Source organism: Protopterus annectens, chromosome 5.part0 (genome assembly GCF_019279795.1).
Source record: "Protopterus annectens isolate FY-2018-M chromosome 5.part0, PAN1.0, whole genome shotgun sequence".
In the NCBI taxonomy this organism is placed as follows: Eukaryota; Metazoa; Chordata; order Ceratodontiformes; family Protopteridae; genus Protopterus; species Protopterus annectens.
Window position 1 is genome coordinate 347,206,480 of NC_056735.1, and position 27,260 is coordinate 347,233,739.

At 40.0% G+C, this 27,260-nt stretch overlaps 1 protein-coding gene across 3 annotated transcripts in view; it reads left to right on the forward strand.

The window, feature by feature from the left end:
* LOC122802621 (cyclic AMP receptor-like protein A) overlaps positions 1–27,260 on the forward strand; it is a 3,720,933-nt gene that overhangs the window by 2,947,324 nt on the left and 746,349 nt on the right. For all 3 annotated transcript variants that reach the window (XM_044072312.1, XM_044072313.1, XR_006364962.1), the window contains one exon: positions 11,396–11,443. In XM_044072312.1, the coding sequence (XP_043928247.1) occupies positions 11,396–11,443 (48 nt within the window). The remainder of the gene's footprint in view (positions 1–11,395; positions 11,444–27,260) is intronic.

Sequence of the window (27,260 nt, forward strand, 5' to 3'; positions counted from 1 at the left end):
TATATCTAACTGTAACGTACCTAAGAAAGCAAGTGGGTTTATACCACAGCTTTCACCCACCTTACATCTTTTTTTGAGTGCTTGTGAGAAAGATATGGCCAAGTATTACACCGAAGGTCTTTTTTCCAAATATTATAATTTAACCACAGAGCAGACCACAGCTTTGAAGGGATTAGCCAACAACGCTTCCATAACAATAAAAAAGGCGGATAAGGGGGGAGCTATTGTTATAATGGACACTGCATGGTACAATGACAAAATAAAACATTTGCTACAAGATGACATGGCTTATATAGAGATTAATCCTGTATCTGTAAAACATATAGTTGATAAAGTACATAAGAAGTTAAATACCCTGAAGAACAACTTTAGCATCACTGAAGAGACTTATCAGTTTTTACTGATAGAGAAACCAGTGATCCCAATATTTAAGGCACTACCCAAACTGCACAAATGTTTGAATGACCCACCCCTTAGGCCGATTGTTTCAGGCAGGGGATGGGTAACCGAAAATGTCTCCATATGGATAGATTTTTTATTAAAACCTTATATCGAACAAATGGATAATATCCTGATAGACACAGGGCATTTTTTACAGATCTTGGGGAATGTTATTAAACCTGCCAGTGCAGATAATGTTCTTATGGTGACACTAGACATTAACAGTCTTTTTACAGTGATCAACAATGATTATGGTATCACTTCTATAATTGAACTTTTGACAGGTTTGGGTGTCACTGAGAACAAAATAGAACTTATCAGGGATCTGCTAACATTAGTGCTGGACAATAATGTTTTTTTGGGAGCTGGCTCCACGTATAGGCAAGCACAGGGTGTAGCCATGGGCACACCCTGTGCCAATACCTATGCGAACCTTGTCCTCTCAAAATGGGAAATGAGGAATATTTTGGGAAATGCTACTTGGAAGGATCACATCTTGATGTATGTTAGGTTTGTAGATGATATTTTTATTCTTTGGAAAGGAGAATATGACTTGTTTAACAGTTTTTTGTCTTACCTACATACTACCACCACCTTCCTTAAGTTTAGTGCGAACACATCTTACCACTCTATAGATTTTTTAGATGTGAGGGTCACACAACAACAAGTAGGCTTTTCATCCAGCCTACATAAGAAAGACTGTTGGAAAAATACCCTGCTGTCCTACGACAGCATGCATCCTCGCCACATTTTCCCAAATATTGTTAGAGGGCAAGTGAGTCGTGTCTCCCGGATTAGCACAGATGACAAGCAATTTGAACAAGAGTTAGTGAATCTAACGGGGCACTTTGAGCAGAGAGGCTATGGGAAGAATATGGTAAGGAACGTCATAGATAATGGTAAGATCCATAGACAGACTAAACTTAGACCTTGGCTCAATAGGAATCAGCTCCAGGATCCCGTAGTGACCGTGCAGGATACCACCATACAGAGAGGCACCAAGTTGCTGTTCACCTATGGGAGCAACATCAGTGACATCTGTAGAATTGTTAACAACAACTGGAATATCCTCACCAGTGATACCAGTTTAAAGGGGCTAATTGATAACAGACCTTATTTTCAATATAGAAGGAATAAGAACTTGAGTGACATTTTATGTAAGGAGAATAGTCTTTCTGAAAGCAGGCCATTTAAGAGCAGGGCAGGTACACTTCCATGTGGTACGTGTAAAGCCTGCAGCTTTATCAATAAAGAGGTTAACTTCACACATAGAACCACCGGGAAGAATGTTGTTTTTAAAGGTAGAGCCACTTGCAGGACCTCAAATGTGGTCTATTTGGCTGAATGCACAAAATGCCCCAGTTTCTATGTGGGCATGACCACAAATATGTTTAAGGTGAGAATCCTACAACATTTAGGAAGCATAAGGAATAGGGATGACAGCAATGCCTTGTATAGGCATATATGCATACATCCAACACATAGCTTTTCATTTAGAGTGATAGTTAACATTAGAATGAATAATCGGGGGGGGGGGGTGTCAGGCTGCAGACTGCCTTGGATGAAACTAAATGGATTATAGATTTAATGGCACACCTACCCCCAGGTTTAAATGATGTTATTCCTTTAAAACCCACACTCCTGAGGAGGCGTGTGTTTCATTGACCTATAAGGTTTTCATTGGTTGTGACTCTTTTTAAAAAAGAATGTGCATGCAGTGTTTGTTGTCTGATGAAGGGTGTAACCCGAAAGCGCTAACCTTTTTTCATTTTGTCTGCATTTGGATTACTTCGTTTACCTGTTTTAAAGTTTTTATTAAAAGTTTTATTGAGCAGCAGCAGTGTCCTGCCATCTTTTCTTCTGTTCTGCTCCATTTGTGAGAAGGATGGAAGACCCTTTCTGATGTGGGGGTGCGTTTTTCCCCTCCTCGGCAACCTTACTCCAGGAATCAGAGGGGTGGAAAGATGTGGTTCAGGAAGACCCAAGGGCTTTTTCAGGACACACATGTTAAGTATCCTCCCAGGGCAGAAGGGGGACATTTTCAGGAAGATGCCCCTCCTGTGGCAGAGGGGGCCCACGTAACCAGGGTGCCAGAGATTCCTTTTCTGGACAACCCTACCTGCGCTCCTGAGCAGCGTCCCGATTGCTTACCTCTGGAAGCAGTTGAGGGAAGATTTTCTCTGCACCAATCAGCCTGGCTCACAATAACATCAGATTCTTGGGTGTAGACGATAATTACCAGAAGTTACAACATTCTCTTCATTCTTTGCCCCAACCCATAAAAGCAAATCCCAACATTCCTCCCAGTCAGAGGGATATAGCAGCACTAGAAATTCAAAAGCTGCTTTTAAAACTTTTAAAATGAGTCATCCAAACAGTCCCACCAGATCAGATAGGATCTGAATTTTAAATAAATCAACGAAAAATAAACCAAAGTCTTAAGAAAGACTTAAAAGATGAAAAACAACGAAGATTCCAGGTTGAGAATTTTATTATTAAAACATGTCTTAGTGCCTCGGCCACCACAGCCTTCGATGAGCACACAATTTATGGTAGAAATACATTCCCTTTTATACAAAGTGTTAATAAACTAATTGATAAAAGATCAATTAAACAATTAGATATTTAAAGAGACTGCACTCACGTTCAAATAGAAATCCATACCAAAAATATCAAAAACTAGTATAGGATCTGAATTTTACTCAAGATTCTTTTTAGTTTCAAAAAAGACAGGGGACCAGAGGCCAGTCTTAGACCTCAGTATTTTAAACATGTTTGTATGACAAACAAAGTTCCGGATGGTCATGGTTTAGTCTAGCCTCCCTTTTCTGGAGAAAAACAATTGGATGTGCTCTATAGATTTTCAGTATGCATATCATCACATAAAGATGGACAAATGCTCCAGACGATTTCTCCGCTTCTGGCTAGGAGCCAGTCATTACCAAGTTCGAGCACTGCCCTTTGATCTCACCACAGCCCCCAGAGTGTTTACCAAATGCATGGCAGTTTTAGAAGCTCACTTAAGGCTAGAGGGATTCCACGACTGGCTCCTCACTGCCCCCGCCAGGCATCTGCTGCTTTATGCCTTGGATTACGTTCTACTCCTTGCCGAGTCCTTAGGCATATCAATAAACAGAGAACATTCTCAACTATTTCCCACACAGGACATAGAATTCATTGGAGAAAAGCAAAACATGAAATCTTGCATGGCTTCTCTGCCTTATCACGGACTGGTAAACTTAAGATCGCAACTGCAAGTGATACACTCTCAAGACAAGGTTCCTGCTCGCCTAATCTTGCATCTTCTTAGGTCCATGGCAGCGACAATCACTTTAGTTCCCCTAGCGAGGTACCACATGAGGCTACTTCAATGGCTGTAGGTGTCACAATGGTCACTAACTGTCCCAATGTCTCACTCAGTCCTCATAATAAACCACTGCATACAGGATTTACTGTGGTGGATGAAGCTAGAAGAGAACTTATGGAGTCGCCCCTTCTGCCCCTTTCAGCCCAAGGCCATAGTGACCACAGATGCTTCCCTGATAGGGTGGGAGGGCATTTTCAGGGAAGGACAGTCCAAAGTACTTAGTGCCCTCAAAAGGCCAATCTGCATGTCAATGTCCTAGAACAGAGAGCAGTGCTTTTAGCATTGCAGGCATTCCAGTCTGCCCTTCCTTCAGGGACAATTGCAATCCAGTCAGATAACATGTCAGTGGTCTGGTACATCAACAAATAGGGGGAAACAGGTTCTATCCTCCATGTTGGGAAGCCCTAAGAGTTTGGCAATGGGAAATTGCCTCCAACCTCTTTCTCATAGCAATGCATATCCCGGGGAACTCCATCGTGATTGTGGAAAAACTGAGCCGATGTATTCTCCTGCCTCATTAGTGGTCTCTCAAACACGATGTAGCGATGAAGATCTTTCATCGATGGGGTCAGCCTTGCTGCAACCAGTTCACCTCTCCTGTGAACCACAAATGCAGCAGATACTTTGCCCTAAGTCCCAGAGAGATGCTCTTCTCCATGATTGGCCCCAGGACTTTTTATGCCTTCCCTCTAATCCTTCTAATTCCCAAATTTCTGAGGAAAGCCCAAATGTTGAGAAGCAAAGTGATTCTCATTGCACTCTATTGGCCACATCAAGTCTGGTTCCCCTTTCTTTGGCCTCACCTAGTTCACCACGCGTGGATTCTGGATCCTACTTCAGATCTGTTATCTCATCCTCAGAGCATGATTCATCGCAACCCATAAAATCTCAAGCTGACAGCTTGGTTTCTCCACTTCCAAAGATTGCCAGGCAAAACATTTTGTCCTCTCCAGAACAAAAGATACTTCTGGCTTCTCATAAACCATCTACCAGAAAACTTTATCTTAGCAAATGGAAGAGATTTGTTTTTTGGTCTGATAAAAAAAGGTCTTGATCCTTTCTCGGCTCCACTCGATAAGATATTGAATTACTTAGCCATCTTATTTCAATTTGGAGCCTCAACTTCTACCACTAGAGTTCATTTAGCTGCTATTTCCATTTTCCATAATGGATTCAATGATCATTCTTTAATGTCTCACAGCCTTTGCAAAACATTTCTTAAGGGTGCTTTACATTTGAAACCTCCTTTCAAAGATCCCATAGTGCCTTGGGACTTAACGTTGGTCTTGCAATGTTTGCTTCATCAGCCGTTTGAGCCAGCAGGCACTTGTGACCTCAAGTTTTTATCGTGGAAGACCCTTTTCTTGGTAGCTATCACCTCCGCCAGGAGAATTTCAGAGCTGCAGGCTGTGTGTGTAAAGTATCTGTATATCATTTTTCACAAGGAGAGACTATCACTCAGAACTAATCCTTCTTTCTGCCTAAAGTAGTGTCAGACTCCAGTATCAATCAGACTATAGATTTACCAGTCTTCTTTCCAAATTTCTTAAATAAGGGAGAATATTCCTTGCATTTGTTGGACTTTCACAGATAATTACGTTTTTATTTGGACAGAACAAAATCATTTAGGAAATCGGACCAACTGTTTCTATCTTTTTCTGGTACTAGACTGGGCAAACCATTTCCAAAAGTACTCTGTCAAAATGTTTGAGATACTGCATTACATTTGTTTATGGTCAAAATAAACTAAACTTACCAACAAAAGTTATAACTCATTTTACCAGATCTGTTTCCACTTCAGTAGTTTTTCATTGCAGAGCTTCGATGGATGATATAAGCGCAGCCACAATTTGGGCTACCCCTAATACCTTTATCATTCATTACAAATTGGATATGGTCTCCAGGGGAAGAACATCCTTTGGCTTTATGGTGCAGAGGAATATCCTTCCTTTGGGCCTCCCAGGATCTAAAGTAGCTGGGGACTCTGTCCCAGCAGTCAGGTATGAATGAAGAGTGACAACATCAGATAAAGAAGTTATGTCTTACCATAACGTTCCATCTGTTTTATCGATCTTCATTCATTCTTGACATCCCACCCTCCTGTCCCCTCCAAAAGACTCCTGGAGGTTCGGAACTAGTCCTGGGATCCTAGTAGGGTTGCTGCTCAGAGAAAACTTTCATGATTTTCTTCATGATGAGCAAACGCGATCTGAGGTAAAAGGAAGAGAGACAGTATGGGTAGCCTTAGCTCGAGAGTTTTTGGTTGGTGCGAGCTTGATATAACGGCCGAGTCGGTTCCAAGGATCAGAACCAAACCCAACACTCAAGAATGAATGAAGATCGACAACCCAGATGGAATGTTATGGTAAGGCACAACTTTTTTTTATATTATGTCTAATTTGTTATAATTATTTAAACTGCAGATGTTTTTGTTTTATTGTTCTTAAAATGTTTTGTAATAATTTGGAGGTTTTCTCCCCGGGCCTCTGCTGAAAATGGGCTTCTACTCAGTCGGACTTTCCCGACAATCGAATGTCATTAAAAAAATAATGATAAAATAATTTTGGCCAGGTCTCTCTAATTATATTTCAGTTGTTATGTGTTCTTGATGTGGATGTCAAGCCTCATCTTTTAAGGTTTGCTTTGTGTGCTTTCAAGTTGAAGTTCTTGCCATCTGTGGCTTGAACCCATAACAAGTTGTTAATGATCTGAATGAATTAATGAATCAGTGAAGTTGGTAATGATGACCTGAGCATATTCCTGTCTGTTAAAATCATGGAAACTATCATCTAATACCAGCATTGGCAAATAGATAAAAGAGTTATAAATGAACTGTTTTTTTCTGAGAGCAAGATCAAATGCCAGACATTTCCAAGAACTGTTCCTTTAAATATATGCAGTAATATACTTGTTGGTGTCAGTGTACTGGAGTGAAAATAAGTAGAAGGCAGGGTAGGAGTTACTGCTTATCATGAATTATTTTAAAGGATGAAAGAGATCAGTGTGACCCTTTGCTTGCCTTGTGAATAAGTGTTTTGTCCTGTAGTCAATCATTGTTATTATACTGGGACAGCATTTTTGTCTCTATATGTTTTCCTAATATGTCTGGAAATATTCCATAATGCATATTAAGCTGAAAAAGCAATGCAACAATCAAGAGAGAGAGAAAAAAAATTTTTTTTATGTATACAAACTAGAAATTCTCACACAGCAGTCTGTTCTGGCAGCTGCCTGAGACCATTTTACAGCTTCTCCTACATTTTACAATAATTAATCTGTCACAGTCTTACCAAAATAAACTCTAAGTTTGCCTTCTGTCCTAAGCAAGAACTTTCAAAACTCCATGGAAAAGTCTTTAAATAAAACTGCAATCAGACAAGATTTAAAAATGTATACATTTTGCAGATTGAATAAATCAGATTTCATCACACAGTTTAACATCTGTACCTGTCTTCTCCATACTTGTAGTCTGTATTCTGTAAATATTCATGAGTGTATGTTCATAGGTTGGTACTAGGCTATCGACCCTAGGGCCTATACAAGCCTAGCCATAACAATTCCCTGGCTATTTCTTCCCACAGTATTTACTTCCCTGGACCCCTGTCTAGCAGGGCGACTGACGTGATCCACGGGGTAAATTTCCTATCTCCCATCCAATCATCAAGGTTCCTTTTGAAGAGGGCCAAAGAAGTGCTCTGCTTGACATGTATGGGCAGTCTATTCCAGAGTCTGAGGAGTCTCTGGGTCAGGAACCTATCCCTCCAGCATGTTTTGTTCATTGTGATGACAAGGTTTAGATCTCTGGAGCGTGTGTCTCTGAGGGGTTGGATTTCTTTAAGTGTAGCATGTCCAACAGCTCTGGGTTTGACATGGCCTTGTATGTTAAGCAGAGATCGCCTCTGAGTAGACCGTATGCAACAGAGTATAGGTAGAGTTTTTTAGATGGTCAGTATAGGGCATCTGCTTTAGGCCTGTGATTCTTTTAGTGAGTTATTTCTGCAGCCTTTCCAGTTGTTGCAGATGTCTTGAGAGGTACTTATACCTATACATAGGTATTCTATAATGGGTCTAATGAGGGATGAGTACAGTGGGACAATGACCTCCTTTTTTCTTGATGAAAAACCCTTAGTGATGAGGTGTGCCACATAGAAGGATTTCCTGACTGTTGTGGCGATGTGGTTATTGAAGGTGAGACTACTGTCCACCTGTGTCCCTAAGTCTCTTATCACACTTCCGGTGTTTAGTGTACTGCTACCTATGTGGTAATTCACGGGTACATGTTTTTCCCAAAGGGGATAACTATATATTTCTTGGCATTGAGCTTGAGCCCATGGCTCTGGCACCAAGCATCTGTTTCTGTAAGGCCCTTTTGTAGAATATCCACATCATTTGGGGATTCAGTAATGGCTACCAGTCTGCAGTCATCTACAAACTTTGTTAACCAGAGTCCGTTAGTGTTGGCCTGTACTTCAGAGAAGTAGATGCCAAACAAGAGTGGTCCCAGGACTGAACCCTGAGGTACTCCACTTGTCTGGAGCTGGATTTGGAGTTGGCTTCTTTTACAGTGTGGGTTCTGTCAGTAAGCCAGTTGGCAACCCATCGAGTGATGTAGAGATTAATGCCCAGCTTAGTAAGTTTATCTATGATTCTAGAGTGGGGGGGGGGTGATGTTGAAGGCCACACTGTACTCTTTTCTATGCTTATGAGGAATTATGCTTATATTGTGAAATGCCAATTTCTGCAGTATTTCTCCCCAGGCTTAACCAGTTAGGCTGCATCCAGTTATACCTCCTGATCAGCAAGTAAAAATAAGCAAAGACACACCTAGGGGCAATGCATATGTCTCTGATAGCTCTGTATCAGTAGTCTGATTAGTAGCTCATGGCATTGGAGGGTTGGCCAGAAGGACAAAGATCTTTTGGCTGAATCCAGCTTTTCTTACTCTGGGGAATGTATTCAGTGCTGTGGTATTTGGCTGAGACCAAGGGGTAACACACAGCAAGAGGTTCTTCGGTTTGATACTTGGAGTGCCTTCTGTGCGGAGTCTGCATGTCCTCCTTGCATTCGTGTGGGTTTCATCTGGGTGCTCCAGTTTCCTCCCACATTTCAAAGACATGCATCTGGAGCGTTTTTCCCTGAGACTGCACTGAAAATTGGCTTTGTCTGACTTTCCCAGTAAACAAATGTTAAATAAAAATAAATAAATAACACCATTATGTTACATATGCACATATTTTTCAAAAGTTGGTTCCAGAGCAGAACATGAAGTGGAGATGTAGTACATATAAAAAGGCTACTCACAGCATGACAGGGCCTTCATGTCTTCCTGTGACTTTCCCCATCTTGATATAGGTGATCCACTAGCACTAACCATGTGACTTTCTAACCTGTTGACAGGAGACCTAGCCAGTGATAGGCTGTGTTAGAATATCATGTAGTGGTAGAGGACTGAGGAGATTGACCTTATCCAGGTAGGTAAGGTCCATGTATTACAGGCAGGGGAAGGGAAAAAAAGACAACCAAAAATGAAACCTTAGTTGAAGGCTATGCATAAATAGCATGACAAGGGCATCCTTAGTGGTGTGGAACTAGAAATAAGCCTTCTGATCTTCTGACTTCAAGTTAAACATGCTACATATAGAATGAGTAATACCTGTGTGTGCCCTTATTGATGCTGTTCTCCATATTAAAAAATGCATTCTTTTAATTTTATGCATGCAGTAATTGGCTGTCCAGTAATACAGTGGATGAGGTGCTTAATGTGTCTTTATAAAGCAGTTCACAGGCCTGATAGTCTAGGCATCAGTGGAAAAAAACAAGATTGCTTGGAATAACTGTCTATCAGACCTTGTAGCACCCTGTTTTTTTGCTAGTGGGTGAAGGCCAGAGTTCTGCGGGATAATTAAGGTTCCAGATTTATATACAGGCTACCATCATAGCAAAAGAGAAAATAACAGGACAAGACTGTCTACTGCTTTGTTTTAAGCTTTTGGACTTTTTTCCAAGCTGTGTTTGTTTAGAAACTGAAACCCAACTAGCTACGTATGTGCTGGGATGAGCGGTGAGGAGGTGTATTTTGAGTGATGGTAGTCTTTCCTCTTTCCAGGCCACTAAGACCAATCCATAGTTGAACTGACTTGAAAAAGAAGTTCAGTTAATTAATTGCCTTGCAGTGGGAGGTGACCAATTTTCTAGGTAGTACAAACCAGTAGGCAAACAAATTTAGCAGTTCTTGGATGAAAACAAAATAACATTGCAGAACTGATATTTGTTACTATGTTTCAACTCTAAATAACTATATGAATTCCCTGTTTATTATTTTTAAAATGAATTACTTTTAAACTGCATAATTTTGCCACACAGACTGAAACAACTGGAGGATGTGGAAGATTTGCATTTGTTATGGGCAAGTGCCAGTGCTGTGTCTTTTAAATTTCTCTTATCCCCAAAAATGCAAGCATTTTGGTACTTGCACAAGGTCCACGGATGACTGAAGAGTAATGACGTTTTGCCTTTTGGTGACTGGCAGTGCTCTAATGGATGCAGTCTTTGTATGCATTTCCTTACAAGTTTGTTTGATCAATAATATCAGCCAGCCAGCCGTTCCTGGCTCAGAATCATTCCTGAAAGCTCCTTTGTAATAATGGATTGCTGTTGGTTACATAAACTGCTGCCTCCCGCTGAGTCAGCCCTATCAGGTTCCAAGTCTGACAGCTTTCTGGAAAGGCCTTGCAGGAAACCAGCAGAGAGAGAGAGAGAGAGAGAATTTGTCTACCATACTGCTGTCCTCTTTCTGCATTTAGCAGCAACCCACTTATTCCATGTCAGCAGATCTTTATTGCAGCATCTACTAATTTGTGAATATATGCATGCAGTTATTTAGCTTGTATTTAGTTTTTGTTATAAAACAATGGTATTTAGAACAGATGGATACATTTTCTTTAACTGATGTAAGAATCACGTATTTTGGAATAATTATTTCACTATATTTACCTTTCCAGATAAAATTTCTCAGTGTTTGCTTTAGGTGCAGTTCAGATAATACTGTGTTTGTCTATATATTGTATGTTATCTGGAATCCCCTTGATTTTTGATATTCAATTGCTCTTGCATAACAATTACAGTTCAACAGCTCAGGTTTGCTGTGTAAACGTATATTACAATTCATAACTTACAGCTTCAAAACTGTCCAGCAGCAGATACAAAGATTTGTATAGGTGCAGCTGTGCTGTGCTCATGCACTTGTCTTAAGTAAATAAGGCTGATAATTGCAAGAACTACTGGAAAACAGTTCTGTCCCTGTTTGATAGTGTCTCAGAGATGTCTAGCACTGGATGTTATTGTGACCGACCTACACATTGTGTCTTGAGTGCTTAAAATAGGACTGGGGTGTACATGAGATGGGTAGGATAGACATGGTAACAAGTTCGGACTGTTTCAAACTGTCTGCTACCTGCTTGTTAAATTATTTATAATAAAGTTATCTAGCTCATCTGCGCACATGACTGCAAACAGATCAAAAAGAAATGTTCTGATTTTCTGTATTGTTGACTGTACTATTAAAAATGCATTTTTTTTCACCTTTAGGCTTCAACGTGGTCGGGAACATATAACCCTAACAGAGAAGGAAGCAAGGTACACGTGTGCTTTTAGAATCCTCTTCAATAGAATGGCAAATCCAGGCAGATTTATAAGAAGGCCTTATTAAGATTGTATTGCTAGAGAAGTGCAACCATTGATGACTGTGGGCCACAAAACTCCTGATTAAGTATTTCTTTTGGTAACTCTCCTGTACGATTAGGTAGTCACCTCACATCCAGTGTTCATAAGTCTTAATAAATATAATGTTTTATGTCTGTTTCTTAATCACTGTTTGAGATTCTAATGATTTTATTTCCCTTTGATTTCATTTCCTCATTTAATTTTACTGTTTCTATTTTCCTTTTATCTGCTGTTGCCTGAGTTTTGCTGCACTATTTTGGCCTCACAACCCTGAAAATGAGGTATTTCAAACATATCTCAAGTATACTTTCCAGTCAACATAAAACTTAAATTAGATTTTCTCAGAGAGGACAATGTTGAGAACTTTTCAGTGTTGTACACCATTTCAGACTCTAATTTCTGTTTAAACTTTTCTGCCTCTTCCAATATATACTGTCTGCCTGCATCGGTGTGGGCAGATATTATATAATAGTACTTAGACATGACGTGCAGTATCAGCTGGGTGTGTGTGTGTGTGTGTGTGTGTGTGTGTGTGTGTGTGTGTGTGTGTGTGTGTGTGTGTGTGTGTGTGTCTGTCTGTGCACAGCACTCACTAGCATGAACTCTTCGTATAGCTTTTAAGCTAAGTACATGTAAAAGTTGATTTGAGCATGATAAACTGTTCCCTCTACAATACTGGTTTATAACACTTAAGTGAAAAACAAAAACTGCTGCGAACTGATAAAAATCAATGAAAAACACCAAACGTCGAGAAAAAAAACTTTATAGAATAGCAAAGCTTTTGGGTTACTACCCTTCTTCAATACTAATACAAACATTAAATGAAACAATCAACAAATATATATATATATATATAAAGCACAAGTTGTGCTTTTTATGCATATAGGTTTAGGTAGTTATATCAATTTCCTTATGTTTTGAATGTTATTTTATAAACATATTCTTGTGTATTTTTTACACCTTTAATATGTATGCTTGTCACATAATTAATTGGCTGCTAGTCATGTGATGTTTGACTCTTATTTAAAGTTGATTGTTTCATTTAATGTTTGTATTAGTATTGAAGAAGGGTAGTAACCCGAAAGCTTTGCTATTCTATAAAGGTTTTTTTTCTCGACGTTTGGTGTTATAACACTTAAGTGCCAGAAGTAACAGAAGGTTTAGAGAAACCATTCTTCAAGATTTGCTTGTTAAAGGCATGGACATTGTGCAGTGAATAATGGGTAGACAATATAATTTTCTGAGGGGCAACATCCCCTGATGATCAAGACATATATCCCCAGCTTTTAAATCATTGGGAACAAAAAAAAAGATAAACACTGCGTACCAGGTTTACCTTCCGTTTTAAGAGAAACAAACTAGGCTTAGTTTTAGTTGTTACTTTGCATCATTAGATGATTTTGTGACATAAATTCTGTTTGTCTATCTTTTTAGCTTTGATGTTCTGTTAATAAGCACAGAAGTGTCCTTTGGTTAGTTCAAGATGGGATTTGCCCCTTTAAATAAATGCCAATTTTATCAGTAAACATATTGGTGATATGCCAAGGCGTGTTCACTGATTTATATTGCATTATTTAACAGTTACTTAACTCATTGATTGAATGCAAATTTTTTCGGAACAGTCGATTATGCCATTACATTTCTTTTTCTATGCAGTGTTGTAACCAGTTAAAGAAAATGCTGCTGAAAAATATTCCATTCAGGGCATTGCATTTACACAGCATCTCTAAGTGGAGTGAAAACCTCAAAGGGCATCACATTTTTTTTAAGTTAACCGTGTTAATACTGCCCCAAAGTGGTTAAGTAGATTATTGCAAGCCAATTAACCCTAACACCTTTCTAGTTTTTATGCCACTCCAGTGACATGACATGGATTACAGTTTTTGGTTTATTAGCATGTGAAAACCATCATTGTTTTGGCAAAATAAAAAATTATACAGGCAACGCTGAACATTTTTCTTCTGTAATTAGAAATACACTTAATTGCAGGCAACTGCAGAAACACTCCTTTCCCAACATTAATTTGCAGCACACCAAAGTCTGGAGATGTATATAATGTGTTTCCATGAAGCATTTATGAGAATCATGAATCTTTGATGTCAGCAGTGGGATGCATTTTCAGAGCCCCTGAGCAACTATAACAGCAGAAACAATGTTTATGCTTTTGTTTCCATAAAACTTCTGATCTATTTTCATTATCAGAAAGCCAGCTGGCAGAAGCCAAAGTAAACACTAACACTTATAACTGACACACTCGTTACAAGCATCATGGAAGCAAAACAGATGAGGTTGTAGAGAATGACTTTCCTTTAACATCAGTATTACTTACTGCTTCATAGTTGTGGTGATTATAAAATGTGCAGCAGTACCTGTGAGGCCTGGTTTTGTTTCAATAGAAACTATAAATGTGGAGTATGAAGCTGAGTAACTAATATCATACTAATGAGAAGTTGTTTAAAAGTAATTTTTGATGTTCAGTACCTCTACAGACTGATGTGCTGATTTGTGTTTCCATTAGTCCATGTTTGGAAATCGACATGAAACTTTTTTGTGGGGTGGGATGTGGTATTTTCACAGGCTGGGGGAAGACTGGTTAAGATTTTTGCCTCACAGCACCAGGTTCAGTCCTCATTTCCTATCTCTCTCTCTCTCTATCTGTGGAGTTTGCATTTTCTGCTCTGTTTGCATGGCTTTTCTTTAAACAAGCCACCTGAAACAATTTGAAAAACTGCAATAATCCCTTATTAGAAAATCAGAGGGTTAGAAAACTTTATTTAGAAAGGTTTCTGAAATTGTTAGATATTCTGTTTCTAACAAGTTGCTTAGATGGGTCCTCTGCCCTGCCTATATGACAATTTTTGATTTGATTTTGTTTAAAACTGTTTGCCTAGACTACATGTCTGTGGGAGCTAATACCAGATCAGGGAACCTAGTAATAAAAATGGTTATCAATAATATATATTAAAAAATAAAAACGTGGCATATGCATTATATGACACCTTCACAGAATATTACATAACCTTCCACTGTTAATCAGGAGTCATCAGTTATTAGCATCTTTAAAAAAATAATCTTAATGCATGCATATGGTAGTAGAAAATATCAGCAAGGGTTGCGAAATTCAGTCTCCCTGAAATCCAGAAGGTTGTAAGTTTGACAATGAAGTTTGTAACTTTACAAGCCTATGATATATGCATCCATTCCTTTTTGTAGAATAGCCCTTCCAATCCATTCATGATCCAGAGCATTTGTTCAAAGATAAAGTTCACCAGGGAATGAAGTTCTGGCAAGGGCTAAATCTCTCATTTCTTGTTTTTACTTAATAAACTGGTGCAGCGATAGCGTTGTTGCCTCACAGCAAGAGGTTCTCCCGTTCGATTCTTTGCTGGAGCGCCTTCTGTGTGGAGTCTGCATGTCCTCCCCATGGTCGAGTGGCGTTCGAAAGACATGCGTAGGTTGGGCATCGAGCTGGCACCTCGGCACCCGTAAAAAATCTACTGCCAATCATTAGCAGACCAGAGTTCCACTTTGACGACCCCTAACCGGGAAAAGCCAAAAGAAGAACAAAACTTAATAAACCATGATTTCAACAAGCAATACAAGCTTTAATTCTGTTTTCTTATTTTTAATAAGAATGCAAAATGATCTTTGATACAGATCTTACATTAGACATTATGACAACAGTCTAGTTTAGTAATTCTCATGCTGACATTGTTCTTGTATACCTTGGTTTGCTTTTCCTTAAGGAAAGTGTGCACTATACCCTCAAGGCTGGACAAGTACATTTCCTTGATGCTAGGTTGCGTTGTCTAACTATTAGTAATTGTGACTAGTTTCTTTAAATGGTTTTCAATTCAACTTTCCAACCTGCTGTACAAATGTGGTCAGAAAACAATCCTCTCTTACTTTAGCTACAATACTTGGAATTTGTTTTCTCCTGCCTATGCAGCGCAGTCCCCAATGTGGAGTGGAGGTCATAAAAAAAACTTCTACACTAATTCTGAGCTCATTTAGTCAATCAACCCACCGTACAAATTTAGTCAGCAGATGACTCACTTCTTACTCTTGCTACGGTGCTCATCATTTGCTTTCTCTTGCCTCTGCAAGCCTCAGGGTGGAGTGTAAGTCATAAAAAAATTGTACGTGCTAAGTCTGAGCTAATTTAGTCAGCCAGAAGACTAAAGCAGTATTAGTTGTCACAGAATGCAGGATCTTCAGAAATTTAATCTTCATATCCAGACTGAGGAGGGGTATGTGAAACAGCGGCTTGGTGCTTAAGATGATCTTTTACCGTCATACATAAGCACTAATGTCTGCGAGCAGCATTAACTATGTCCTTTCAAGCAATTTACTATCCTATTGTAGCCATAATTATTCCCACATATAAACTCTTTTTCTCCTCTAATGAACTGCACTCAAAAAAATTGCCACCAGTTCAGTGACAGAGCAGTTTTACTAATGTGACTACGTCCACACATAGCAGATATGCAGGATCTCCCAAATCTAAAGTAGCTACTGAAAAACATAAGCACCAAAGAAGCCTGTAGGATAATCTTTATATCAGACTTAAAATGTAATGTGGAAATGTGAATATAATAAAAAATATCAAGCAGAAGCAAAATGCCTTATAGTTCACCAGTTTGCATTGCTCCTTTCTGCTTGCTGATTCTTTGATACCATAACTGATACTTATCTGACCATGATGTGTAAGGAAAAGGTAATTGACCGGCTTCCCTGAATTTAAAATACAGTATTTGACGGGTAGATTAAAAAGCCCGCAGAATAACAGTGAAAAACATACCTTTCAACTGTCTAGAATTTTACAGAGTTTTGCAGATTTTTGCCTCATATTTTTGGTATGTTCCTTATAAAATTTGTGTTCATCTGGCAAATCACTGAATATTGAAGTCATTAAATAATTACAGACATTTGAATTTCAGACTTCATATCCTTCAAATGCCCTTGATTTTCGGCCTTTGTACCCTCATTAGTTTTAGTTTTCTCTGGAATTATTGTGCTAAGAGGTTGAGAGGTATGGTAAGTAATAACGAGCTTCTCATTGCTTATGTAAAATTTAGCAGTATCAAGGTCCTCCAACTTACATGAGATGCAGCTGGACATGGTGGTCCTTTGGATTACCTTGGTCAGCAGTAGAACCATCCACTTGATAACTGAGAAACTTCTGTCACTTCTTATGGCTCCAACGTTTTGGCACAAAATCTTATCATTTAGTGGTAAGGTGAAAACATGGTGCTATAGAAAGGGAATTCAGTGTATTACCGCTTGGAAGGACACGTGCGAGTCCATGGCCTGTTTTGTAGTGTATGACTACATCTCTCCTGTGGTGGTTGGGGGGGGGGGGTCATATGTTGATTGAGATATTTTCTGACTCTGTTCAGTGTTTTTTAGACCAAAACCAAATTCATATAGACCCGAGACAGAAGAAAAAAAAATAGAAAAAAATGAGGGGAGCGTGGCTGATTTTAATTATCCTACCATAGACTGGAAAACATACATGACCACTAACATGCTGACTCAGAGGTTCTGGACTTTGTCACTGCAAATGCTCTGAAACAGCTAGTCAGCACACCCACAAGAGGCTCAAATGTCCTGGACATAGTATTCATTAACATGGGAGAGCATTGCACCCCCCCCTGCAGTGTGATGTCCACCCTGTTAAGATCAGACCGTAAGTCAGTCTTGTTTGATATAATTATAAGATCAGATACCCCTTCAAGCTCAGAAATGCTTAAGAATTTTTCAAAGACAAATTACCTCCTACTGAGTGATGGTATAAGAAGTTTCAAAGCCCCCCTTGTATGCAGATAACATGGACTCTTATGCAGAGGTGTACACCAATGACCTTATTAACAAGGACATAGGTAATCTCCAAACTCTAGACCCAACCCAGTTTGGATTCATTAAAGGTATATCATGCATGTTAAACATGGTTGACTTCTTTGAGAAAGTCATGAAGGCCCTGGATGAAGGAAAGACAGTGCATCACGCTTATCTTGATCTAGCGAAAGCATTTGACACAATCCCCACTTAGGTATTATAGAAAAACTCTCCCACTTGGGAATTAACCCCTACATTACCAGATGGGTAGCCAACTACTTACCAACAGGACACATACTGTCAAAGTGGGTGACTTTACCTCTAGCAAAAGAGCAGTCATCAATGGCATAGCACAGGGTTCTGTGCTGGGCCCCTTACTGTTCAGAATTTAATTCTCAGAAGCGCAGGCAAACTTGGATGGCTTGTGGCTAACCAAGTTCACTGACAGTTGCAAATTGGGACCAATCATTGAGTCCCCCATCGATGTTAATATACTGCAGACAGAGTTAACACAGACAAATGATTGGTGCCAAAGCCATAGATTAAAGTTAAATGCAAAAAAATGCATTATTATTCCCTTTGGAAAAGCTGACATCCTTGCTAATTACATTATAGACATCCCCCCCCCCCCCAAGTGTAGACCCAGTGGTATGTGATCTGGGTACTCAGTTTGATAGCAATCTGAGCTTTGACCACCACTTATCCACAGTAATAGGGAAATTTTCTATGTGGCACATGTTATAAACAAAGGCATCTCATCTAGGTCTAAAGATGTTATAATTCCATTATACTCGGCCTTCATCAGACCAGTAATTGAGTACAATGCTCCCTTTTGCATGCACCTCACCAGATATCTGCAACAATTGGAGAGACAACAGTTGTTTCTCACCAAGAAATTACAGGGTACACAAAACAAGTCTTACACAGAAATACCAAAAGCCCTGCCACTGTATTCTGTCTTCTACAGATTGCCAAGGGGTGACCTGTGCCTGGCTTACAGGGTAGACTCTGGCCCATCCCTGATGGCAATGCTACACATTCGTAAATCAAACTGCAGGAGGGTCACTTGTTTCAGGTCTCTTAACCTACCCTCTGCCATGAATAGGTCTTGCTGGAGAGATAGATAAATCTCCCAGGGACTGCCACAAGCTTCCAATTAATGTAAAACAGAGCCCCTCCCTGACCCTCTTCATACACAACCTAGATCAATGGATAGGTGACAGCAGATTCATTCCTGGGGTGGTGCCCATGACTCTTCTGGACAGAGGAAGTCAGTATTAACTACCATAGACCATTACCTCTGTGGACTTCACTCACCTAATCATTGACAATTCAGGCAACTCGGGATCAATATGGCTAGGCTTATAAGGGCTGTAGGGCCATTAACCTAGCAACCACCTATGAACCTATATGGCATTTGTGAAAGCAATGTGTTTTCAAAATTAAAAAAAAATAGTATGCAGTGTTGAAGCATTCCTTTTCTTGCAAGTCATTGAAATCTGCACTATCACGGGAAAATGTAGTGATAACATCTCTGCTAATTCACAGATTTTTTTGAGTATAATATTTGCCATTGTTCTGGAGCCTACAGAAATAATGGCTTTGTAAAAGATATTCTGTCATTCCTGCTAGAACCTACAGAAAATGGAGATGGAATAACAGTTATAACAGCATTAAGTGAAAATCATTTTATGTTGTGCTATTACATCCTTTCCTTGACCGCACACACATACATGCATGTTTATTTGTTTATGTCACTTGACCTTAATCACCATGTTAAGGGTTTCCTAGCTGAAAGAACAAAGGAGCTTTTCAAGGAAAACACATCACCTACCTTCCTAGAGTCTTTTATTAATTAATATAAGTTGGAGGTCTTGTGTTCAATACCCAAACAAGAACTAATATTTTTCTTTATTTTTCTATAATTCAAAAAATATGCCTAACCATTCTCTGCATGTGTGTGTGTGTGTGTGTCATTTTCACTGAAAGTCATACGTGTAGGTGATGAGTATTCCTAGGGGGACTTCATCTACCCAGATAATAAATGGGCTTACTGACGCTTGAATAATATGTATATCCAGATATTAATTGATTCCCTTCATAAAAATGACATGCATCAAAATAGAAAGGAATCCAAGAAGGGAAACATGTTATATACATTCTATTTATATGCAGTCTTGTTTGAGTCAGACTACAACACAGTTTCATTTAATCCTAAACTAAGAAAAGTTGCAATCACAGTCAAGTCTAAATTTTGTGATTTCTGAAATGGTGATATGATAAAACTAATGACACAGTTGTGTTTTGTTCTGTTACTGAGCTGGGATGTAAAAACTGGTTTAATTCATTTTTTGTACCATTGGTGAGACAGTGAATTAAATATAAATGAGTGCATAGCCAAATTAATCCCATTAAGACAAAAATAAACTGAGAAATTAAAAAAAAAAAAACTCTGCTTACAAGAATCCAATGAACTTCAAAGAACTTTATTATAAAATAATATAAAACACAAGCTGTCACTCATACTCGTGCTTTTTAAGTGGTCAGATCACTGCTTTTTTTTTTTTGACTGATTGTTAACTGGCTTGGTAGGCTAGCCTTCTTACCCTTTTCAGCCACAACCTGTGATCATAGACAAGCACTGAAAAGAGAAGATAATACATTAAAGAGATAAAGTATATTAAAATGCATACAGGAATACATACATAACGTCAAATGCTTCACACATAAAAGCTCAAAAAAATCAGCTACAGAAGCTTGAAACATGAAACCTGAACAATACTGCAACTACCCCCTCCCCCACAACCCCTGCTAATTATGTATACCAAGTCTAAGATCACACTAAAGTGGAGAAAAGGGAAAAAAAGTCCCTGCTACACCACAATCGTTGTCAACATGCTACAGGCTTTTTAGTGCTGCTAAAAGGTTGCTATAATAATAAATTATTATTTATTATTAAATATTCTTATACCTTTCATTGTGGCTGGTCTTTTAGAGAATGCTTTTAACATCTTGAGAGTACTTGTGCTTATTTTAGTGACACCTTGGCCATTCTGAAAAGCCTGGCTGCTTTGATTACACTCTACCATTTATGTTAGTATTGATTTTACTCAGTATAATTTGATAACCTTGTAAGAGCCTGAGAGTGGTTGACTGGTGGCAGCGAAGTTACCTTATAGTCCGGGTAGAAGGGGTACAGTTAATATATCTGTACCAGCCTTTCCCACGAGAGTGTGGGTGTGAAAATCAAAGACCCATGTGTGAGTGTGTCAGCTACCTAGAACTGGGACAAAGTGCACCAAAGGGAGTCTTGTGTGGGACCTGGAGAGACAGATAGTCCAGTTCCAGGTCTAGAGCGTGTTCCCTGTGTGCTCTTTGGGGAAATTTTGCTTGATGCCATCTTAGAATACTATGTAAATCCATTCCTGTTTTTCATGACCATGTCTCACTGCCAGTGTTGAGGGCTGAGGCTCTTTGATTACTGGCCCAGGGTAGGGAGGCCATCACAGCACATAATATCAATGTTCTGTGCTGTGACCATTCTGTGGTTGATTTTATGTGCTTCAGTATATGAAGTATTTGCTGCTATGAATTTATTCTGTTATACATTAATAAAAAAAGTATGATAGTACTGTGGTTGACTGGATGGGTGATTGCAAATTTTCACCAGGCTTATGTGGAGAAAGTCTGCTTAATTGGGGGCACTACTAGTTTCCCATGTGTACTGGGTGATATGCCTGAGCTTCTTGAGGGTCTTTTTTGGCTGTAAGCTTAGTAAGAACTTATGAACATATGAACTTAAAACAAGTATACAGTAGTGATGAAAACTATGTATATATTTTCAGAATAATTTGCATATGGTATAATTAACACAAGGCATTTGTTGTACAAAAACAGGATTGTTACAGACTTTGATGACAAATTTCAGTATGCTATTTGAATGTTTTGCCCTCCATCTTAAAAGCATTTACAAACACTTTTTTCAAAGCTGCTCATTTATTTTCATTGCAGAATTTTCTTACAATTATCATCAGAGATATTCCATACATCATCTTATAATAATTGCTGTCTCATCTGTCAGATGTTCCTTTTTAAATTATTTTTTTTCTTGACATATGACTCATCTCAGTACATTATGCATCCATTATTGTTCAAGCCCCCCACTCAGACATTTGTGGTAATGGCAGTGCTCAGGTTACCACATAATTACCAATATCCCTAACCCCTTTTACACGATGGTTTACCTAATGTCGTGCATCTTCTCTCTCCCCTTCATCCCTTCATGCATTGTAGCTCTTTCCATGTCTGCCATTTCATCCTGTGGTATTTGCTAGTCTTTTCTCCTAGCATCTTTAACACATTACCCCTATGTTTTTACATTATTCTAAGTGCTTTCAGTATTGTAGGTTCTATATTGGTTTTCCACTTCTTAGTGATAACCTTCTTGGTTACCAGCCAAAATAGTACCACCAAGTCTTATTAGTCCCACTAATTGCCTTAATATGACCAAGAAGATAGTCCTGTTCTAAACCTTGCCAGGGAGCTCCTAAGATTTTGCCTGTTAATTTAGCCACTCCCCTGTGAAATCTCTTGAGTATGTTACACGTCCGGAACATATGTCTCCGTGAACCTTCCTCACCTAATTGACATCTCCAACATTCAGGGCTTGCTCTGGGGAACATTTTATGTAACTTTTTGAGCATAGAATTATTTAAAATCTGGAAATGTTCTTGCCTTGATTACTTTAGCAACATTACTACATATCTCATCCCATCTGTAATTAAGGTCTGAGGTGCTTAGTGACTTTTCACATTTTGTAATTAACCTCTTACTGTGCCTCTCTTTTTTTGTGTCTTGTACTGCCTGGTATGAGCAAATCACTAAGCTCTCTCTCTTCATGTGTTCTGTCTTCTATTAACATATGTGTAAGCTGTAGTCTTTCCTTATTGCTTTGCTTTACCAAGCTATCGTATCTTTCTAGAATACCTATGAGTCCCCTATATTTCATCCAGTCTCTCTGACTAAGATTTGACTTACTATTTACCTCTGACCACTGAAATCTCCCCTCTCCTGTTCTCTGTTGTTCCCCTCTCATTTACAACTTATGAAGTAGTCTATAATTAGGATAGAAGACTTGTTTAGTTAGTTCTGTGAGTTTAACTCAAAATTCCGCCATTTCCCCTGGTTTTTTGTAATTGCCTATTTAAATGTTTTCACCAGCGTTGCCCCAATAATAGTCACCCACTCTTTTTTGCTTGTAATTTAGTGTACATCTCTATCCCTTTGTTGATGTTCTTCGTGTTTCACTGTTGCAGTCATCACATTTGGGTTATATGCCTGCAGATAGCCCTCAGCCGGCCTGAATACCAGAGTCTTTGGATTTCTGCATCGGATGCTGTCGCTTCTTCCATGACGTCAGGTCGTAAGGGGTGTAAAACATGCAGCCGATGCCATTACATCAGTCTTTTTTGCCGTGCGATGCCCGAAGCAGAAGCAGTTTGCAAGTGCCGGTTGGCCATCTCCTGAAATTTTCATTTTCGAGTTTCAGACCTTCAAAAAGATAAGTACCCCGTTGGGGATCCTTTTTTCTTGCTCTAACCAATGTCAGAAAAAAATTAACAATTGTCTTGCCTGTGGAAAGCAAGTACCGCATGGAGATTTTCATTCTTACTGCGTCACCTGTTTAGGCCCAGACCACAACGTCCCTCACTGTCGGTTTTGTGCCTCGTTCAATGCCCAAGCCATTCGTCAGGCTATTTTTGTAGCTAAATACTTTCATTCTTGATCTATGTACTCCAAAATGGCTTTGTTAAGCCATCCGACTACTGATCTTCCGAAAAAAAACATAAGGATAAAGACAGAGACAGACCGCATAGGTCCAAAACTGCCGACGACGCTTCTGATAAGCTAGCCGCCATTCCGCAGGTACTCAGTGAGGCATTTTTGCAGCCCCTGATACCCGCTACTACAGATTTGCAGGCCTCTACTGAGACCCATTCGGAGTCCGGTATGCTGCAAGATGCTTCTTCGACTATGGAACCTGCGGATGTCTCTACCTTGGATGGGTCCGGAGCCGCTGTGCAGGCACCGGCTTCTGAGGGTGTATTCAGGCCTACCGTTTCATATCAAACCGACGACTTAGTTTCAAGCTAAGAATACCGAATTCCTCAGGCCTAAAGCTCGCACTAAGCCTAGAAAACTGACGACCAAAGCGCATTCTCAGGCCCATATGCCTCAAAAATAAATGATTAGAATGGCTGAAGACCTTATTACCTTAATTAGAGGAAGCCAGCCTTCCCCCTCTAAGAGACCTATAACTGATTTTCTTTCTGATTCTTCTGATCAGGAATCTGATATCTCTGTTCTTTCTGACTACCAGGATTTACCCTTATCTACTTATGAGGATTCTGATGCAGAGGATTCCATTCCCTCTGCTTCCCCCCCAGAAGAGTTTTCTTTTGGTGAAACCTTGCATACCCTTAGGGAGCATTTCTGCTGGGAAAGCCAGGACTATTCTCAGTCCAAAAAGAGATTTAGGGAATTTTTAAACCTGCCTCAACACAGGCCTCTAGCTCTCCCTCCTGTTCTGGAGATTGTAGATGATGTTTTCTTGGAATCCAGCCTTACCCCAGACACTTTGCCTCCAGCTCCCAGGAAACCTGACAGGTACTACAGAGTACCTGACTCTCACAAATTCCTTTTCAAGAATCCTACTGCAGATCCAGAGACCATTTCCCAAGGACCAAAAAGCATTAAGGCTACTACTGCCAAAAATCCTACCCATTCTGATTAGGGTTGCCACCTTTCATCGTGGCTAAAACTGGAGTAAAGCCACACCCCTCACGTCACCAGTAACCCCCGCCCATCCCACCCCCCTCTCCCGTCTACATTCTGACCATTTTGTGACGTCACAATGACATCACTCGGTGGGGAACGCCTACTTTTTCCGTTCTTGCTGCCTGCTTTCGGCTCATTTACTGTGCTTTATTGTAATTTATTATTATTATTATTATTATTATTATATTATTAAATTATTATTATTATTATTATTGTATTTATTTATTTTATTTGCGTTATTTTCTGTAAAAAAGCATAGTAAATCAGCTGATTTACAAACTTCGATAGTCTGTTTCCTTTTTGAAACAGAATACCGGAGTTTGTACAGTGTTTTCCGGACTACAGGAGAATCAGTTTGATTTCCGGATAGTCTGGAAAAAAAATGGAGGGGTGGCAACCCTACTTCTGATAGGGATTCTAGAGCTTTAGACAGATGGAGTAAGAAGGTATATACTTCTGCTACTTTGGCCATTAGAGCTTTAAATTGCCAGTTTCATATGTTAAAGTATCAGCAGCATATTATGGGATTAATTAAACAGAAAATGATGTTGATTCCTGACTGTGCTGAACACAAAGATTTACAAGAGTTAATGCATTCTGCTGACCAAATAGGTAAACATACTTTGCAATGTGGTTTTGATGCTTTAGAAGCATCTTGCATGGCTGCTGTCACTGGGTCTGTACTTAGCAGGCATGCTTGGCTTAAGGAACAAAACTTGCCAGGTCATGTTAAAGCTAAATTACTAGATGTACCCTTATACCAAGAGCTCCTTTTTGGCAACAAAGCAGAAGAAGTCCTCAAAAGGATGGAGGAAAAGCTAAATCTATGCAAACTGTTAAAGATTTCTTACAAGTACAACCACCTAGATTCAGTAGGCATTGGCCTTCAAAGAACTGGTCCTTTCCAGTCCCTTCCAGACCTTCTCAGTCCAAACCCAGGAGCAACAGACCACCAAGACTTCAGTCTCAGGCTATGCACAGATCTGAGCAGTGGTGGGTCCCCGTTTCCAAAGCAGGGAATAGTAAGCTACCCCCCTATGGAAAAATGACACAATGACTTATCCTTCACTCTACCAAGCCTTGCTCAACTACTTGCTCCTTTAAGTGGAAAGCTTGCCCTGCATGCAAAAAACTGGGAACTCATTACCCAAGACAAATGGGTTTTAAACATAGTTTCCCTAGGATACATATTCCACTTCCATTCACTTCCAACCCCAAGTGGATGGCCAGAGCTCCCCAAAAACCAGTGGGTGGAGGCCCAAAAACAAGTGCTTTCTCTCCTCAGTATCAGGGCTATTCAACCTGTCCCAGCAGAACAGAGGGGACAAGGTTTTTATTCAAGACTGTTCCTGGTTCCCAGGAAAGAAAACTCCTGGCGTCCTGTCCTGGACCTTTCTATTCTCAACACCTTTCTGGTGGTTCCAAAATTCAAAATGCTAACTCTTCAGCAGCTTCTCCCTTTGCTAGCCAAGGATGCCTGGCTGGCAACTCTAGACTTAAAAGAAGCTTACATGCACATCCCAATAAGGGAATCCTGCAGAAAATTCCTACGCTTCAGGGCAGGATTTATGTACTATCAGTTCTCTGCACTGCCCTTTGGCTTATCTACTGCGCCCAGGGTATTTACAAAGGGCCTAGCTCCTGCCATTGCATTTTGCAGGCAGAGAAATATTCAGATTTACCCATACTTGGACGATTGCCTGATTCAGGCAGAGAGTCAGGACTTGCTATTACAGCACCTGGCATTTGTAAAGAGACTTCTAACTTCACTGGGGTACACCATCAACAAGAAGAAATCACACCTATTACCCTGCCAACAGATTGTATTCCTGGGAGCAAGCTTGAACACAACTTCCCAGATGGCATTCCTTACTCCAGAGAAACAAGTTCATTTGACAACCTACTTCAAACTACTGGCCACAAAAACCCAACTATCTGCAAGGAAAATCCTGCAAGCCCTGGGGTTCATGGCCTATTGCATTATGTTAATTCCATATGTAAGACTGTATATGAGGAAACTTCAATGGTATGTAAAAAGTCCATGGTGTCAACATTGTCAGGACCTGGAAACAATGATTCCTATTATTCCTTGTTTAAGGGCAGAGTTCCTTCGGTGGGCAGAGGCCTGCTACCACAACAAGGGACTCCCTTTCACTCTACCCTCTGCTGCCCAAACCCTAATAACAAATGCATCAGACTATGCATGGGGGGGCTCACATAGCAGGGCAGTGCATTCAGGGCAAATGGAACCCAAAACAGATGCACCTGCATATCAATCAAAAAGAAATGTTAGCTGTACAGAATGTTCTGACAGCCTTCAGAGACCTTATTCTTCCAGGACAACTATTGGTAAAGACAGACAACACCACAGTTATGTGGTACATAAACAAGCAGGGGGGAACCCATTCCTACCCACTCTGCAGACTAGCCATGGCTCTGTGGAACACAGCCTTGAGCTACCAAGTGAACCTACAAGCTCAGTTCCTGCCAGGCAAACTAAATTCACTGGCAGATGACTTAAGCAGAAATCTCATGGACCCACATGAATGGAAACTGGAACCCAAAATATTCAAGCTCTTGAGGAACAAATGGGGGACACCAGAGGTAGACCTGCTTGCCTCCCCTCAGAACTACCAGTTGAACAAATACTGCACCAGAAGACCCCACAGTCAAGCTTGGAAAGTGGATGCCCTGTCCTTTACCTGGGAAAGCCTCTCAGTTTATGCCTTTCTCCCTCTGCTTCTCCTCTTGAAGGTTCTACTAAAGATCAAACAGGACAAGCCAAGGACAATATTGATTGCACCAGACTGGCCACGCCAGCACTGGTACCCCTTTTTGCACAGTCTGACAGTGCTACAACCTTGGCACCTGCCTCAGACCCCTTCCCTGCTGCCCAGCAGGCAGGCCAGATTCTGCACCCTCAGCTTCAAACCCTGAACCTTTCAGCCTTGCTAATTCCCTAACCTCACCTCCAGCAACCCTCAGTAAGCAGGTGCTGGATGTCATTCTTGAGGCAAGGAGGCCTAGTACTAGAAAATCCTATTCAGAAAAGCGG